Here is a 19407-nt window from a genome sequence, read left to right on the forward strand (position 1 = left end):
CTGATACAAAGTTTTCAAGGTCATAGACCTATAGTAGCGTTTTATTGTATAATCTGCTAGTTTTGTAGTTTAAGGAAGCTTATTTAGGCACGTAGCTTCCTAACCAGACGGAGAATCCTGGCCCCGTATTTACAAAACGTTTTCAGTCTCAGCTAAGTTTGATAATGAAACTCTATTTGTCATTTATATCTAAATAGCTAAACTAAAACTAATTTTTAAGTAAATGATTATTTTCAAGTGGCAAATTGATATAAAATTTCAAACTTAACTGTGAACGAATATTTTTTGTGAACACGGGGCCTAATATGGCTCGTACGGATTGTCACTGCGGATCCACAACCTGAAAATAACTTTGTTTTCCAATATAACGATATTGCTTCAGAATTTGATAGCAGAAGCGAAACAGTTCTTGGTTGTAATTGGAACAATGAAAGGAAGTCAGATGGAAGAAGATAAAAGAGGCAATAACGAGTTTGATGGCGTGTTAACACAATTAAAATCTATTATCAATACACTACTGGAATTGTTTAGGTATGACTATTATAGATAACAGTTTCTTTGATTAACAAACACTTATATATCTTATATAATGGTTAGGTAATTATCAACGTATTTTTCAGAAACGGTATATGTTTGCTTATTAAACTATATTCAGATTTTGTCAGCCTCATCAGTACTGTAATATTGTAAAGTCTTGTATGAACGAAATTGCATGAACCTGAGAAACAGTCATTCTCTTCGCATTAACCAAAATGCCTCCGAGGTGCAACCTGTTCCGGCGTAAATTCAAAAGTGCTTTTTAAGCGAAAATTATTTTTTTTCGCACATATTTCTCATTTACTAAAGTGTCTATGTTATATGAAAAAGTCAATATTTAGGTAATTTCACGTACAACACTGCCTCTCTTCCCACCCCCACCCCCACCCCCTCATCCCCCGCTTTTGCTCGCCCTCCGTCCGCCTTTGTGTAGTAAACTAAAAGTATTTGACATAGAATCACAAACTCCATAGGATTGTTATTCAGCATGGGAGGTTGTTCATTGAACTTTGTTTGGGATTTCATTCCACAAGACTACAGAATTACGGCCCTTGACTTTGTCAAAATATGCATTAAAGTTTATGTTGCACGTATCCCAAAAACGTATTTAACCTGGAATCATGAAATTTAAATGGGATCTTTAAATTAAAAAAAACAAAACCTAAAAACCCTTGGCGATGATCCTATCCCGCCTCCTTCCCCTTAAAAAAAATAAAAAACAAAAACAGAAAAAAAGAAAAGAAACATGTATTGCTCGCTCTTTCGGTTTGTTCTCAATATGTTTTATAGTCTCCGCGTCTCTTCCCTCTGATGACTAACAAACCCAACTAGAGGTAATGTGAACATTAACTTAGAGTTTGCATTGTAAACAAGTAACCCGTGACCGGACAGTGATGAAAGCTTCAAGCTTATTTGAACCACTCTCGAGTCCGCTTCCTGGAAAAACTTGTACTAGTGTCATATGAAAAGTCATGGCCGTGACCCCAGCTGGGCTCGAACCCATTACCCATTGACTGAGCAGCTGACACCTTATTCACCATATGTCATTTTTATTAAGTGTCGTGCATATGATTCATTTAATAAAACATTAAATTTCAGGAAAGGGAAGATTTTGAAAGAAGTTCTAAAGGTTCAAGTGACATTAATATTTGACTGTTTGGAGAGTACAGACCCTATCAAAACAGAATTAGCTAAGGCAGCATCAAACGTGACGTACTTAATTCTCTCGGTATGACAGCCATAACCAGTTTTTCACTACATTTTCCGTGAGGAATCAGTAAATAATTTTACTTTTAATACATAATTACTGGGGAATCAGTTACATGAATATCATATCAATGTGGAAACAGTTACTTGTTAATATAGGTTCATTAAGATATTAGTTACGCACTTAACTTTTATCATAAAATTGTTGAGGAATCAGTTACTGTTTTGCTTGTCAATATAGAATTACTAAGGAATCAGTAACTAAGTTGACATAAACTATAGAAAATAATGAGAAATCAGTTCTAAACTTTACTTTTAATACACTATATGATAATTGAGGAATCACTTACTGTTTTATATAGAATTGTTGTTGCTTTTTTTTGGCCAGTTTAAGCAGACTTTGAAGTAGTATTTTCAAATAATCTAAATAACCCTGAGAGACGCCTGTACTAAGACAGTATAGACCAAGTTTGATGCAGATCCGTTAAGTTGTTTATGAGAAGAAGTTGCTAAAAATAAGATTTTTACAAGATAGATGACTTTTCCAGCTGTTAGTTAACTTGATATTATGATAATTTTTCTCTGGTTGAAGGTACGGATGGGATTAATTGACTCTCGGGTGTCTGTAACTCGGCATAGCCTCGCTACCGCAAAACGGTTACCCGAGAGCCAGATATATCCATCAATACCTTCAACTAGTAATAGCCTCTTTTTCTTGCATGCCGTACTCTTCAATTGGTAGAAGATATAAAGAAAAACGAAGGTTTTTTTTTTCTTTTAGGCGCTATTTTGTTATAGTAACACATGAAGTTAAAGCATTCTTTCACAAACAGCACGTGAGTCATCTTACACCTCTGGATGTAAGATGAGTTTTTCTAGCACGGAAAATGCACGGGAAAATCTTGTCCGGCATACAAAGAACGTTGATTCATGCATAAATCGGTTAAATGTGTCTTTGTTGAGTACAACAATCTAAAACATGATCATCATCATGCTCCTAAAGCTAAGTAGCTGTCGGCGATATTGTTAAATTTGCATTCTCAAACAATTCTCTAAAACTGCTTAAAACTTTCAGAAAACACATTGTCATAGAATAATCCTGGAATGAGTTAATCTCCAAAACCAGGCAATGAGTTATTGCATGGATATAAACAGATGAACGATCGTTTAGATTCTGCTGGTTATTTTACAATGTTTCGTAAGAAATACGTCCGAAACAAAGTTCCAAGAGCAATTTTTGACTTTATTTTAAGGCAAAAGACAAGGAAATAGCTGATTTGATACTAGACAAGATTGATAAAATGTTGAAGCAGCCGGATGTGAAGTGGGACGTGGACAAAACAGTAACAGTGCAATATTTGCTAGACGCTGTTATTACATCTTACAATGAGTAAGTGGCTTGTATACTTTAAATGCAAAATTACAGTTAACAGAGAAGTGCTGTACATAAATTTATAACTATGTGACATTATTTAAAGTGGACAGGACGGTGGTTATATACCCAATCTCTACATTCCTCCACTATGTTTAATTGTGTTGAAAATTTAGTCGAAAGAAATTTTCGTTAAATTTTAAAAACTGATTAGAAATGACTCGGATGCTGCAGCCGTCCTTCCTGATCTTTGTGTACATTTTGCCACCAAACACACTAGGGGTCGGGAATCTAACGCTAAAAACGTAGTGAAGAACATACATAGTTCTTTCATAATCAATATTTGTGTGGTGACGTTGTCACTTCGATATCTATCCTTGTTTTATTTTTTATTTGAAATGCAAAGTTTAAAAGAAATTTGGTGGCCTGTCATATGAGTACTAATGTTAGAGGAGGGGAGCGGTGATCTTGTGGTTAAGGTATCGGCTGCTCAATTCGGGGATCGTGGGTTCGAGCTCAATTTGGCTCAGTGCGTCATAACCAGTTCTTATCTTATGACACCAGTAATGGTTTTTCAAAGAGGCGGACTTGAGAATGGTTAAGAAAAGCTTCAAATTTTCATCACAATCGTACTAAAACAGAAAAGTGTAAACTAATCAAAGCCTTGAGAAGTCTTGTGGGGCGGATTTTGGTAGGTCTATTATTTGTTTTATGGCAACTAACAGACATCTCAATGCTATTCGGTAACAGTGAATACCTGGGTTTACATTTTATTTATTGAAATGTCATGTCATAAATACAAAATGTAACATTAAAAAACCAAAACTAGTTTGCATGCAAATAAAAAACAATCCTTCGCGTCATTTCCTTTACTTCATAAATATCTCACTTACATATTACGTTATTAATAATTTACTTCTGATCTATTTGTATCGCTCTATAACAAGACAAATGTCAAACTATTAAAATATATGTACGGGAAACAAACACAGATGTTTTCCAAATCTATAATGATCTCTACGTGATCTCAAATAATCCAGTAATTAGCCTTGTCCGAAATTGTCCAACTGGATAGCCGGAATGCAATGATGTAACCATGGGTTTGAATACCTTATCATGAGTAGATAGTGCATGAGATACGCGTTAGAGCCAAACGGAGCACGAACCCACGGTCCTCGACACCTTATCCACAAGACCACCACTCCCCTTCTCTATGATACTTATAATTATTCAAATTGTCAATGTGAATGGACGCATGTTAACTTAGGACTGCTTGATAACTGCTAATTCATCCGCAACGTTCATGAATAGAAATATTTTGTGTAGCGCACGAACATCTTTTGTAAGTGATTAGGAATGATATAAACATTCTGTGATTATCAGAAATACACATAACTTTTGCAGCCGGTAAACCCGACCCCAAAAATGGTAGAGTACAGATTCCAAAGCATGCCTATTAGAATATATCAGCGGTAATACAACAAAGCCTGTTATTTTGAAAATTTCACCATGCCATAGCTACTGTGAAAAATGAATTTATTTGAGTTTTCTCTGTTGTTTGTTAAAGTGAAGAAGTTATCTTGAATTCACCTCTATAGAAATAATAGTCACAGTTGTAGTTACAGTTGTTAGAATGAAATTCATTTTCATGCACTAAAGGTTGTCTAGAAATAACTTTGTCATTGAAAAGTAGCAAGATCAGTCTGTACATTTCGGGACGGACCAGCATCATTTTGCAATTTATGCCGTTGACCCCTTTTGTCTTCAGTCACTTGTTGCACCAGAAACACCGGTATTACACGTTTCATCTAGATGACTGAGATGATATGAATAGGACAAAGTTCATTAAAGCCTTATATAGCCTAAGCAATTTTTAAAAAAATTTCAAATTGGCTAAAATTTGAAGAGCTATATATTGTTTGCAACCAGAATGTCTATCTACTGTAAGGAATTAAGTTTTTATAAACAGATTTATTATTTTGATCAACACATACCACTATTTTTTACTAAAATTGCAGATTTTTAAGAAAATGGGCATTTTTGCCATATTTAGGTCACATAGGAATATTTTTAGTAGTGAGCACACTCAAGGACCACAAAAATATTTTCACCATAGGTCTAGCTTCTTTCACAGAATTTATGGTCATTTTTGATTGTGGTCGGTAGCTGTGCTCGTAGTGAAAACTTCAGATTTGTTTAAAACTTTTGTTAAAAATTGAAGGTTTCCCATACCCATAATGGTAAACGCATTTTAGTTATGTCAAATATTTTCTTCTATAATGATTGTGTTGTAAATTATTTTGTACAATTTGATAAAAGAATACTTCTTGATGAAAGAAAATCTGTTCTTTGGTTCAATTAGAAACTTCAAGTTTTAAGGCCAATTTGAGGTAAAAGTGAACCTTCTCCTTTGTATCAATATTAATTTCTTCTAAGACGAATGTATTCTAGTTTGCAGAATTTTGTTGGGCGTTCTTGTTGTACGATATATTTTTAGGAGCGGGAAGAATGTAACAGATTCTCAGAATGGGAAGTTCTTGTCAATATTTGCCACGTGTTGTGAAGGTGAAAACATATCAGACAAACTAGTTGATCCAGAGGGAGAAAATAAGTGGACTGTGTTTTACTTGGTCTACACTTCAGCAGGAATCAATTATATATCTATAGTGAGCCATAGGATCTTTTAAAGCTGCATTTCATTGTATTCCTTCAACTTATTAATAATTCTCGTATTGAATATATCTAAGGGTAGCTGTAGTAAATAGATTTCTCATTTCTTGTTAACCCTTACCCTGCTAAATTTATATAATGAACTTGTCCATCTTTCAATTCGGGAAGCACCAATATTGTTACAAGAGGTGCATACCAAAAAAGATACTGACTGGTTAGCGAACGGTCTTGAACATGATCAGACTTCACGGATGTGCAGGCTGATCATGATCTATACTGGTCGCAAAGGCAGAATCAATCGTGTCCAGCGTGATAATGGTTAAGGATCAATTTTCTTTTTCTTAAGAACGAAAAACTAAATTGCATTTTCAAATACTGTGACGCCGCTGCTAGACGCCACATCTGTATACGTTATTTATCCATTTTGAAAACATGTAGTGCATTCTTAAATGCATTGACCTCCAGATTTTGACTGAAATTATCTTTCTTAAAGCTTGAAGTTTTGTCATATATAAACATAAGAACATGGGTTTTCGTTTTGTTTCTAGGTTAATTTAAAAAGCTAAATTAAGAGAAGAAAAAGCATGCCTGAGTCGGGAATCGAACCCGCATCGCCACGGCAATAAAACTGTTTCTCTACACCACGGAGCATTACATACTTGATCTTTCGTTAAATATGAAATTTTATAATTAAGCAGTTTACCCACAGAATGATGGAATAATTAGTAAAAACAGTTATTTTTTGTTTGTATAAAATAAAATCTCTCATTTGCCAAGGTTCAAAGCCTTCTTAAGAAATATAGCAATATTTGGTATACATCCAAAAAATTTCTCTTCTTGTTTTCGCAAGATTTTGAGGTCAGCGCCTTCAACTTGTAAGAACGACTACCTGCTGGTAATCAGCATATCTGTTTCTCCCAAATATGTTCTTAATATAATATTACCTGTATAGCGATTTCTTAAACTGGGAGTGTTTAAACATTAAGAAATTTTGTAACTGAAGGCGAAAACACTGTTGAAATGTATCTCTTATTGTATATTTACAGCACAGTCAGTCTAAAACATTGGTACGTTGCCTACCATTTATCAAGCACATTTTGAAATGGGCAAGGATTGCAATGGAGGAAGAGCATGATGGCATAAAGTCAGCGAGTTTTGGTTGCCTACATATTGTAGGCGTTTCTTTGTCACCGGAAATAGCCGTTATTACTCCGGAAGTTGTTGATTTGTTCTTGTCAATTGATAAACCGTCCGAGTTGATAAGTAAGTATTTCTTTTCTTGCAAAATTGGAATTTCTTTGTTAATTTTTTTTTTCAGTTTAAGTCCATTTTACTAAAATATTATAAAAGCAATGTTCAGCTATGCAACTTTATCAACTTTTTATTACTGCTATTAGAAGAGGATGTAGACAGACTAAGGACACAGACACTTGGGGTCAGAACCTGTAACCCCTCCCAATCCGCCCCTGCCAACCTTCAGCCAATATATTTTCGCCTTTTAAATCAAACTGAGCACATGTCTCATACAATAATTTCTGTTACCATTTCAATATGTTTAAAAAATCTCCCATATACTATCAACGCTCAGAAAAACTGTTGAGCATTAATAGAGTATGGGAATTTTTCAAAAATGTTGAAATGGTAACAGAAGTCGTTTGATGACATTTGCTGTTTGTTTTAAAAAACGAAAATATTTTGACAGGGGAAGGGCTGCTGACCCCCAAGTGTCTGTGACTAAGGACTATAAATATGGGATGCATTTTGTTATAATCATGGCCCTGAATGTATTTAGAAAATACGGATTCCTAGCTAAAATGTGTGTGTATGTCCACTTTAATTTATCACTATTTGAGAGTTGGCTTTGACATTTTTTACACTTATTTATTATTATCAGATTAGTTAGTGGTTTAACACATGTAAATCGCTCTTGCATTTTATAAGAGTTATACTCCTTTTAACTTAGAAAATTGGTATTTCTTGATTATTTTTTGTGATTGCAGTTTTGTTGGCTGAGTAGTATTGTTTTTATAATATGTTCTTCGCAAATGCACTATGTTGGTTTTCTGACGGTGTGGCCCATTTGTTTTTTTTTTTACTATATTAGCAATGAGCTGAGATGACCTCAGTGCTTGAGAAGGGTACCATTCAAATGCCTGTTTGAATTACTTTTATTAAAGTCAGTTTTCGAGGTATTGCCACTGTTCACCACGTTCTCCAGAAATAGAAATGCACTAGAAAATTTATCTACACCAACTATCAGCGCTCTCTATGATCGACGTTATGAAAGTTAGATTGAGTAAATTAACTTGTTAAAAATATTTTTCTTCGAGATAACTTCAAAATATACAACAATCTGTTTTTGACTATTTCTTTTGCAGATTTAATGCACGGTCTTTATGTATTCAATCAAGAACCAGTTCATAATAAATTGCAGTTAATTATTGACAATATGGACGATATGAGTCACAGTGAACGTGTCTCTCTGTGTGTTTTGCTTGGAGAGGTTGCAGGTAAAAGACCGCAGGTAATAATATTCGTTGTCATTATTGATTCATTCCAATAACTAACTTGCCGAAAGTGGTGCACACTTTCGCTAATACAATTCTGAGTTCATGATTATATATGTTAAAACTCAGTGCTAGTGGAAGCATGATGTCTTTCACATTTCTTTACCTCTCATGAGCAGACTCATGCAGTTAAACCGAGCCGGTTTTTACTTTTCTTGGCTGCGCGTTTTGCTTCATAATGACTACTCGATAAATTTTATTATATTTTTTAGAACGTTCAATTTTCCATTTATTCTTTCATAACTAAACAGCTAGGCTTGCATTGAACTTTGTAGTATGTACATTCTACCACATCATCATACCTAGCAAAATTTCAGAAGTATAAAAGTTATATAAACATAGTTGTGCTGAAATGGATTAAATCATGTATGGAGGTCGGAATCTAGATTCTAAACGTTCATGAGTTTGCATATCAGAACATCCAGAGTGAATGAAATATTTGTTGAAAATTGCAAGCAGAATCTGCAAGAAATTTCCAAGTTAATAGCTTAGTCTTTTCTATAAGAGGTAGTGAAATGTGCATCTGCCATCACGTCCCCAGGTTACGGGTTCAATAGAACTCTGTTACAAAGATAAGATGAATGAACTTCATGCGAAACCACAATTCTTCACTTCTGTATGTTTCTGTTTATTGTAGGTCTTTACAGAAGACCAAGTTGGCAAACTGATAGTATTTGCAATTGAGGATTCTCAATCGCAACCGATGTACTTCCATATATTCAATCAAATTGCTACACCATGCCCAAAGACGATGCACAAACAGTTTAGCAAGCTTCAGGACGACGCTGCATACAACAGCTCGATTTTTGTTTTCAGGATGATGATTATCGCCCGTATTGCATGTTATGATAAGGTAATCTGTCTTATTTTGGAAATTTCAGTGAATGTTTTTCTTTTAAGAAAAAGACAATCGTAGTATTTCCGTTTTGATAAGCTCACGTGATCAAAATGAATCTAATTACATAACTTGAGGCATGGTAATTCATGTATCGGACGACTGGGCCCAGACAACTAAAGGCATCGTATGATCCGATCAGCAAACACCAACACAGTGTTACTTCCCCTTATATGTACAGTAGATATGTAGTTTGATTGTTTGAAATATTCCTGCGCAGATGGTGTCCGATCAACGCTTCTAACATCGTCATTCAGAAAAACAGATTAATAGTTGCGTACAACTTTGCTTTTTTCACGACAAATTTGTCATAGAGGTTAGAACGTATACAAAACTAAAGTAGTTCTGCATGTTCGGAGAAAAACTAAAGTAGTTCTGCATGTTCGGAGAAAAAATCTACAATGTAGAATTTGATTAGACCCTGATTTTTCAAACCTTCAGAATATACTTAGAAAATTCAGCAAATAAAAAAGATAGGGTCATGTGCTTGATTTTTTTGCCAGATTGATTTGAAAAATTAGGACATTATGCAAGTTTCATAATGGGACTCTGCGGGGGAAATCGCATGTGTCGTATCATTTTTGCGAATAGATTTTTTTTCTGCACTGTACATTTTAATGAATCTTCTCACAGTCGTTGATTAATATATTGCCTATAATTAAAAAAAATGAATTTCATTACCGTATGCCGGCTATATTCTACGTTATCCGGATAAATGATGTTACACCATCACTTCCGGTTTATTAAAAGTGCAGAACTACCTTAAAATTTCTCTATTTAACAATTTCGCTTTGCCTTAGAAAGAAAGCATTTAGCAATTGCGCATAAATCTTGTTAGCATACCTTTTGACGTGGTTTTGTTTTTTGAGCTTAGCATAAAGCTTTTAACTTGGTACCACATGGTTTTTAAATTACAGACACTTACTAGTGAAGCTGCAGAATTTGCATTGAAACACATAAAACTTACTGACGTGACTACAACACAACAAATTTTAAGCCAAGTGTTTCTTTTGGCTCGCAATGATCGTGAGGGTATGCTAAATTATAGAGACCGTTTCGAGAGTTTGGAGGAGAGGGCCTCGGATAAACCTGAATTGAAGGACTATTTCAAAAATATTGTTAACGCAATAGATGGCAAAAGGTGGGCTTGTAACAAAAAAAAAAAAACAAAATAAAAGATAAAATCTTTAATCAACCTGTCTTACCTTGGTTTAATTTCTTTAAAGATTAAAGAGAAATTACAAATATATTCTCAGAATTAAGATCATTTTTTATATTGATGTTACGTCTTTAGATCTATAGGTATATGACACATTCAATCAATAAAACCTCTGAAACTTGTTTAAACATATATAAGAATAAGCTTGCTCTTTTGAACTCATTTTAACTAGTAAGAATATGACATGTTTATTTGTAATGACTGTCTTTGATTCAGTAAGATCTGCATAAATTGCCACGTTTATTTAATATACATATACTCTGTTTAACCCAGTAAGACCTACTACAAGAATAGGCCACTTTTGATTGATATACATTAATTCATTTGAACTTGGCCACGTTTTGTTGAGGCCTTAGAAAGTCTGAAACAGTTTGTAGTGACTCTTGATTTGCTTTTCTTCTTCTATGTTAAACTTAAAAAATTAGCTATCTTTTACACTTTTAATCTTATCGTCTTTATCATAAAAAACATTAGTGCAGCTTGTGTTAATCTTGCTGATAACCTGTAACTCACTGATATAACATTTGAACTAATACCAAGTATTACAAAACAGTGTAGAGGGAGTATTTGAAGAAATGCAACAGATTCAAGATGACATATTTGACCTTGACAAGAAGGTTGGCGCTACCATGAACACCGTTGTTTCTCTTGGAGAACATGTGATTGAGCAGGGTAAAGATATTGATAAAGTAAGGTCAGATGCTGATAATTTGGAAGAGCGAGTAGACGTTGTCGAAGAAGATCTTGGAGAAACGAAAGTAAAAGTCGAAGAAATTGACAATAAGGTAAGAGCATCTTTAATGTTAGCAAAACAACCATACTAAAACATATGTTTTTAGCTCACCTGTCACAAAGTGACAAGGTGAGCTTTTGTGATCGCGCAGCGTCCGTCGTCCGTGCGTCCGTGCGTGCGTAAACTTTTGCTTGTGACCACTCTAGAGGTCACAATTTTCATGGGATCTTTATGAAAGTTGGTCAGAATATTCATCTTGGTGATATCTAGGTCAGTTTTGAAACTGGGTCACGTGCGGTCAAAAACTAGGTCAGTAGGTCTAAAAATAGAAAAATCTTGTGACCTCTCTAGAGGCCATATTTTTCAAAAGATCTTCATGAAAATTGGTTAGAATGTTCAACTTGATGATACCTAGGTCAAGTTTGAAACTGGGTCACGTGCCGTCAAAAACTAGGTCAGTAGGTCTTAAAATAGAAAAACCTTGTGACCTCTCTAGAGGCCATATATTTCAAAAAATCTTCATGAAAATTGGTTAGAATGTTTACCTTGATGATATCTAGGTCAAGTTTGAAACTGGGTCACGTGCTTTCAAAAACTAAGTCAGTAGGTCAAATAATAGAAAAACCTTGTGACATCTCTAAAGGCCATATTTTTCATGGGATCTGTATGAAGGTTGGTCTGAATGTTCATCTTGATGATATCTAGGTCAAGTTCGAAACTGGGACACGTGCGGTCAAAAACTAGGTCAGTAGGTCTAAAAATAGAAAAACCTTGTGACCTCTCTAGAGGCCATACTTGTGAATGGATCTTCATAAAAATTTGTCAAAATGTTTATCTTGATGATTTCTAGGTCAAATTAGAAAGTGGGTTACGTGCTTCAAAAAGTAGGTCAGTAGGTCAAATAATGAAAAAACGTTTTGACCTCTCTAGAGGCCATATTTTGCATGGGATCTGTATGAAAGTTGGTCTGAATGTTTATCTTGATGATATATAGGTCAAGTTTGAAACTGGGTCAACTGCAATCAAAAACTAGGTCAGTAGGTCTTAAAATAGAAAAACATTGTGACCTCTTTAGAGGCCATACCCTTGAATGGATCTTCATGAAAATTGGTCAGAATGTTTACCTTGATGATATCTAGGTAAAGTTTAAAACTGGGCCACGTGCCATCAAAAACTAGGTCAGTAGATCAAATAATAAAAAAATATTTTGACCTCTATAGAGGCCATACTTTTCATGGGATATGTATGAAAGTTGTTTTGAATGTTCATCTTGATGATATCTAGGTCAAGTTTGAAATTGGGTCAACTGCGGTCAAAAACTAGGTCAGTAGGTCTAAAATTAGAAAAATCTTTTGACCTCTCTAGAGGCCATATTTTTCAATGGATCTTCATGAAAATTCGTCTGAATGTTCACCTAGATGATATCTAGGTCAGTTTCTAAACTGGGTCACATGCGGTCAAGAACTAGGCCAGTAGGTATAAAAATAGAAAAACCTTGTGACATCTCTGGAGGTCATATTTTTCAATAGATCTTCATGAAAATTAGTGAGAATTTTTACTGTGATGATATCTAGGTCAAGTTCAAAACAGGGTCATGTACCTTTGAAAACTAGGTCAATAGGTCAAATAATAGAAAAACCTTGTGACCTCTCTAGAGGCCATATTTTTCAATGGATCTTCATGAAAATTGGTCAGAATTTTTTTCTTGATGATATCTAGATCAAGTTCAAAACTGGGTCACATGAGCTCAAAAACTAGGTCACTATGTCAAATAATAGAAAAAACGACGTCATACTCGAAACTGGGTCATGTAGGAACAGGTGAGCGATTCAGGACCATCATGGTCCTCTTGTTATATAATGTTGGATAGTAAATACAATTTTGTGTACCTTATAAAAATCATTTAAGTTAGTTTTTTTTTACAATGTTAGGTTTATTCAAATACTTGAAAAACGAGAAAAAATAAATACATTTTTTCTTCTATTTTTTACAAAATGTTCTGTCACACACGCAGATTAAATAAAGCTGAAGTGGAAAAGTAGGATGGCTACATGTATATAACTGATGTTTTTGCATCTGTTTTTAATGCTGATTTTGTAAAACAGTTTAGTAGTGGTAAGAATATTTCTATAACAATTTAAGGTAATAGACTCGTAATAGCACCCGGCAATTTCTGTGCTATTACGTATCTTCCATAAGTTATTTCGGCATCCTTCGGCATCTTTCGGTCATAACAGAATGTCACTTTTTCGGAACAACCTGACAATGCCGTATTCGCATACGGAGAATGTGTAATTGAGCGACATTTTTGATTCCTTTACTTAAGTTAGGCAACAAAACAACCCTGATATTTTGATAATTTGCAGACAATGACAAATGCCCCCAGATGGTCACGTGACCTTACCAAGCTGCTTAATCCGAAGACGGAAAATGACTGGCGTCTTTTGGCTAAACGACTGGGGTACAGCAATGATGACATTCGCGCATGGGCACAGCAGAATGATCCCTGCATGGCTTTACTGAGCGAATGGTACGCTACACACAAAACAAGCGAAGCAAATTTTGGGATATTGACTCATCTACAGGAAATGAACAGACTGGATGGTGCTGTAATTGTTGAAAATGCAATGAAAGCGACTGGTGAGAATTTGCTGTCGTTACTATAAAATGCTTGCCATTATGATATACATGTATAAGCTGTTTATTACACGTTTTTAAATGAATTATTGAAATATTAGAGTGAACTATGGTATTTTCACAGTGAATATACAAATGTATATATTTCACTGGTAAGAAACTATAAAATTGGTAAATTTAGTCAAAACATGAAATAATAGAAAATTTGCCAATTTTACATGTAAAATAATAACATCTTTCACTCATGAACACTAAATCTTACATTTTCACTCGTGGCTGTGCATATGGTGTTCGTTCATGAAAGATATTTCAATATCACACTGAAACAAACAAATATTGTCTGTATATTTGTTCCGTAGATATATCACTATAATTTGGAGATTATTCCCAAGATTTTAGGGCCTCCGCCTCTGATTCATGTGGGGATGCTGTTGCTTGTTGTTGTTGTTTTGGGTTAAACACCTTTTTCCAACAGTATTTCAGTTATTATATGTAACGGCGGTCAGTCTCAACCAGTGTTCCTTGATTCTGTGCCAGTACAAACCTGTTCTCCACAAGTAACTGCAAACTTCCCCACATGAATCAGAGGTAGAGGACGAATGATTTCAGACACAATGGCTTTTATCAAATTTTACGCCCTGCCCAGGGATCGAACTCACGACCCCGCGATCCGTAGATCTGCGCTCTCCCTATTGTCTTGAGCTAAGCATATGGGGAAGTTGGCAGTTACATGCGTAGGCCAGGTCTGTACTGGTACAGAATCCAGGAACGCTGGTTAAGTTAACTGCCCGCCGTTACATAACTGAAATACTGTTGAAAAACGGCGTTAAACCCAAAACAAGCAAACAAACAAAGATTTTAGGGAGATATATTTCAATTTAATGTACTAATTCAACAAACCATCTTTAGTTTTGTAAGAAGAAATTCCGTCGTTTAGGGAGAACATAAATATCATTTCTTGAATATACACGTACCGCAATTTTAGCCTCACTCTAATCCTATAAAATCTGACGCGGGTATACATTTGAGATTTTCTTTGAAATAATAGGTCCACGACTGAGTCAAAACCAAGAAAGGATACCTATCCGGTCCTGAAATGACTGACTATCATATGCATCTATGTATTTTGTACTTCTTGTTTATATCATTTGACATCACAGATAATGTTATCGGATAAAATGACATGGTACTTTGATACGTACGAAATTGATCAATAAACAGTAAATGCAAATATTATTTTAAAAATAGCACACAATTTCTCTTTAAATCATATCTAAAATGCTTATGATGCGTATACGGTATCAGTAATAGTTGTTTAGCTGCGCTTATACGGTACAAGTAAAACGGTTGTAGTGCAAGAGCTGCTGAGCTGCGCGTTTATGGTATCAGTAAAATGTTGTACTGCAACAGCTGCTTAGATGTGTGTATGCGGTATCAGTAAATGTTGTACTGCAACAGCTGCTTAGCTGTGTGTATGCGGTACCAGTAAATGTTATACTTCAACAGCTGCTTAGATGTGTATGTGGTACCAGTAAATGTAGTACTGCAACAGCTGTTTAGATGTGTGTATGCGGTATCAGTAAATGTTGTACTGCAACAGCTGCTTAGCTGTGTGTATGCGGTACCAGTAAATGTTGTACTTCAACAGCTGCTTAGATGTGTGTATGCGGTATCAGTAAATGTTGTACTGCAACAGCTGCTTAGATGTGTGTATGCGGTACCAGTAAATGTTGTACTTCAACATCTGCTTAGATGTGTGTATGCGGTATCAGTAAATGTTGTACTGCTGCTTAGCTGTGTGTATGCGGTACCAGTAAATGTTGTACTTCAACAGCTGCTTAGATGTGTGTATGCGGTATCAGTAAATGTTGTACTGCAACAGCTGCTTAGATGTGTGTATGCGGTACAAGTAAATGTTGTACTACAACAGCTGCTTAGATCTGTGTATGCGGTATCAGTAAATGTTGTACTGCAACAGCTGCTTAGCTGTGTGTATGCGGTATCAGTAAATGTTGTACTGCAACAGTTGCTTAGATGTGTGTATGCGGTACAAGTAAATGTTGTATTTCAACAGCTGCTTAGATGTGTGTGTGCGCGGTATCAGTAAATGTTGTACTGCAACAGCTGCTTAGATGTGTGTGTGCGGTATCAGTAAATGTTGTACTGCAACAGCTGCTTAGATGTGTGTATGCGGTATCAGTAAATGTTGTACTGCAACCGCTACTTAGATGTGTGTATGCGGTACCAGTAAATGTTGTACTTCAACGGCTGTTTAGATGTGTGTATGCGGTATCAGTTAATGTTGTACTGCAACGGCTGCTTAGATGTGTGTATGCGGTACCAGTGAATGTTGTACTGCAACAGCTGCTTAGATGTGTATGTGGTACCAGTAAATGCTGTACTGCAACAGCTGCTTAGGTGAGTGTATGTATGGTTCAGTGAATGCTGTACTGCAACAGCTGCTAGTATGTGTATATGTGGTATCAATAAATGTTGTACGGCAACAGCTGTTTAGATATATGTATATGGTATCAGTAAATGTTGTACTTTAACAGTTGCATTGAGAAGTGTATGTGGTATCAGTAAATGTTGTACTGCAACAGCTGCTTAGATGTGTATATATGGTATCAGTAAATGTTGTACTGCAACAGCTGCTTGGATGTGTATATATGGTATCAGTAAATGTTGTACTGCAACAGCTGCTTGGATGTGTATATATGGTATCAGTAAATGTTGTATTTCAACAGCTGCTTAGATGTGTGTATGTGGTATCAGTAAATGTTTTACTGCAACAGCTGCTTGGATGTGTATATATAGTATCAGTAAATGTTGTACTGCAACAGCTGCTTAGATGTGTGTATGTGGTATCAGTTAATGTTGTACTTCAACAGCTGCTTAGATATGTGTATGTGGTATCAGTAAATGTTGTACTTCAACAGCTACTTAGATGTGAGTATTTGGTACCAGTTTATTTTGTACTGCAACAGTTGCTAAGCTGCGCTTATAAGGTATCAGTAGATGCTTATTTCAACAGCTTCTGATCTTAATTTTAAATCTTGAATTTATATTGCAGAAGATGTTGTGGAAGATGAAGAATTTGAATACCCTTCACCTCCCCCGATATTTCTCAGCTATCAGTGGGGAGTTCAAAATGAGGTGAAACTCTTGAAGCAACACCTAAACATGGCGGGGTATGAATGTTGGATGGATATTGGTCAGATGGGAGGCGGTGACAAACTATTCAACAAAATTGACAGTGGTATCAGAGCTGCTAAAGTTATCATTTGTTGCACGACGGAGAAATATGCACAGTCACCAAACTGCAACAGGGAGGTAGAACTTTCACTTGATACCATTCGAGAATACTTTTGACATTTGGCCTTTGCCTCCATTTTCAAACATTGTTTGTTAACCTAGTAGGCCCGCAATCAGCAAATTATGTATTTTCCGTTTGTGATTTCGGCATTCTCCGGTTTTTACCGAAAACAATATGTACGTCCAAATAATGTCCCATTGACTGAAATGAAAACATTATCATGTTATTACGGGTCCTCTACATTAACTATAAAGAAGAAACAAGTTAGTATCTATCATTAGAAAAGTTCAATACTGTTACAAAATGACAATTATCCAAATACCAACAGACTTGATAAATCCGTATATACAAACTTAACTACAAAAGAGAAATTTTTCAACTATTGAGGGTATTTATTGCTTAATTTTAAAAAAAAAAACGCAGTAAGTAGTGTCATAGTAGTACAGTGTTTAATGTATATACAGGTAAACCTGTCAGTAAACCTAGGAAAGCCAATTATACCATTACTGATGGAAAAGATGGCTTGGCCACCAAAAGGATCTATGGGACCGATCTTCAGCGAATATTTATTTATCCGGTTCCATCAGAGGTAAACAAGCGTCACATTTCATTAGAATGTTAGACATGTCTAATTGCTATTTTTGTTATTACAATAGAGGTTTTTGATGAAATAAACACATCAAACATAGGTAACTTTATCAACAGGCAACATTGCTGTATAGATGTTACTTTAAATCTAAACGTGGGAACAGTTTAGGTTAGATAGTCATTTTCACTGGGTTTGTAAAACAGCAGTGTTGAGTTTCTTTTTAAGTCTAAATTTTAGGTGGTTCTTGTTCAAATATATATAAAAACATGTCGGTCGAACATGATACTAGTATATTTGCTGTTAATACATAGTTTAATCTTTTCCCAAACATACGACATTTGTGGCATACGGTTGCTTCTCTTACAGGAATGGTGAGGAAACAGATGACCAGAGGTACTGGCCGATTGCTAAATTCCAGGAACTGTTGATGCAAATGAACTTTTATGCAGTTCCTGATCCGAAACTGATCAAACCAGGTCTGAATTTGTTGAAAGCTCATTGTATTAACATTAAATATGATATATTAACAACGTTAAAATACGATTCATTGAATAAATGATGGTGTTGTTGATGTATTTAGTTAATGCAACTAAAAAAAAGTATTACAAATTAAACTCTGTCTTTACAAGAGAAATGTGTGTTTTTGAGGTTGCAAGCACTTTAAAAATTATATTTCATACTTACAAACAGTCTTTAATCACTAAATGTTAAACAATTTTGTGTACTTAATCTGTCATAGGATGTTTTGTTCATTTTAAATTGAACTATTTGTTGTTGATTTCAAATTGAAATATGAATATCTTAATAAAATATAACTTTATTATTATTATTATTATTTATCAAATTGAGGAATGCAGCTTTCTTTCAACACTATTATATCAACTGAATTAAATTACTTTAATCATATTCATAAGTAATTCAAGTAATAGGTCAATTTAAACAGCTTTTTCCATGGTTTAAATAATAAATAATAAACACGAAACCTGTGATATTACTTCCTAAGATTTGGTTAAAAACATTTAGTTAAATTACTCAGGTTTGACTATTTGGAACGCCCTTCAAAAGTACATACAAAATGCTGTGTCCGTAAAAACCCTACCTTACGCCTACAATGGCGCACATTTTCTGGTAGCTAGCAACTCTTGATATAAATTCTTTTCTTAGTGATAAATTGTTTATTTTCGTAATATATTTTGTGTGAATGTATGCAATTGTTTAGCACCTCACGGAAGACTGGTTTCTTCAAATGTGTTCCCTCGTTAAATAGTGTTTATTATTATTACTTTTATTATCATTTCTTTTAAATCTCTATCGTGATAGGTTTTTATTCATTTCAGTATATTCGAATTGGTGGAATCCAATTGTAGAAGATATCAAAATTGACAAAAACCAAAATGCCAGCGGTACTAAGAACACAACGAGCAACAAAGCAGACACGGTAATAAACGTTATCGATGTAAATTGTTGTTTTAACGGAAGTCCTTTTGCAGTCAAGTTTACTTATAAGTATAATTAATGAATAAACAAGAGGAAATTCAAACATAAGCGTAGAGAATGGAGGGCCAAAGTTGGGGTTAGGGTTAGTGTTTGCGGGTGGGGTGCAACCATATGCTTCTTATTTTTCTTAGAAACAGCAGTAGATAAAGAAAAACAAGCCAGTTTTAGA

At 34.9% G+C, this 19407-nt stretch overlaps 1 protein-coding gene across 1 annotated transcript in view; it reads left to right on the forward strand.

Moving 5' to 3' along the window:
* The window catches only part of LOC123566665 (uncharacterized), a 28454-nt gene that overhangs the window by 5503 nt on the left and 3544 nt on the right, over positions 1-19407 (forward strand). Inside the window, exons 4-17 of the mRNA XM_053549632.1 lie at positions 383-531; positions 1636-1765; positions 2997-3133; positions 5613-5781; positions 6832-7048; positions 8164-8309; positions 8990-9205; positions 10165-10388; positions 11020-11251; positions 13566-13839; positions 16910-17169; positions 17617-17741; positions 18108-18217; positions 19079-19179. Of these exons, the coding sequence (XP_053405607.1) occupies positions 383-531; positions 1636-1765; positions 2997-3133; positions 5613-5781; positions 6832-7048; positions 8164-8309; positions 8990-9205; positions 10165-10388; positions 11020-11251; positions 13566-13839; positions 16910-17169; positions 17617-17741; positions 18108-18217; positions 19079-19179 (2490 nt within the window). The remainder of the gene's footprint in view (positions 1-382; positions 532-1635; positions 1766-2996; positions 3134-5612; positions 5782-6831; positions 7049-8163; positions 8310-8989; positions 9206-10164; positions 10389-11019; positions 11252-13565; positions 13840-16909; positions 17170-17616; positions 17742-18107; positions 18218-19078; positions 19180-19407) is intronic.

Source organism: Mercenaria mercenaria, chromosome 8 (assembly GCF_021730395.1).
Source record: "Mercenaria mercenaria strain notata chromosome 8, MADL_Memer_1, whole genome shotgun sequence".
In the NCBI taxonomy this organism is placed as follows: Eukaryota; Metazoa; Mollusca; class Bivalvia; order Venerida; family Veneridae; genus Mercenaria; species Mercenaria mercenaria.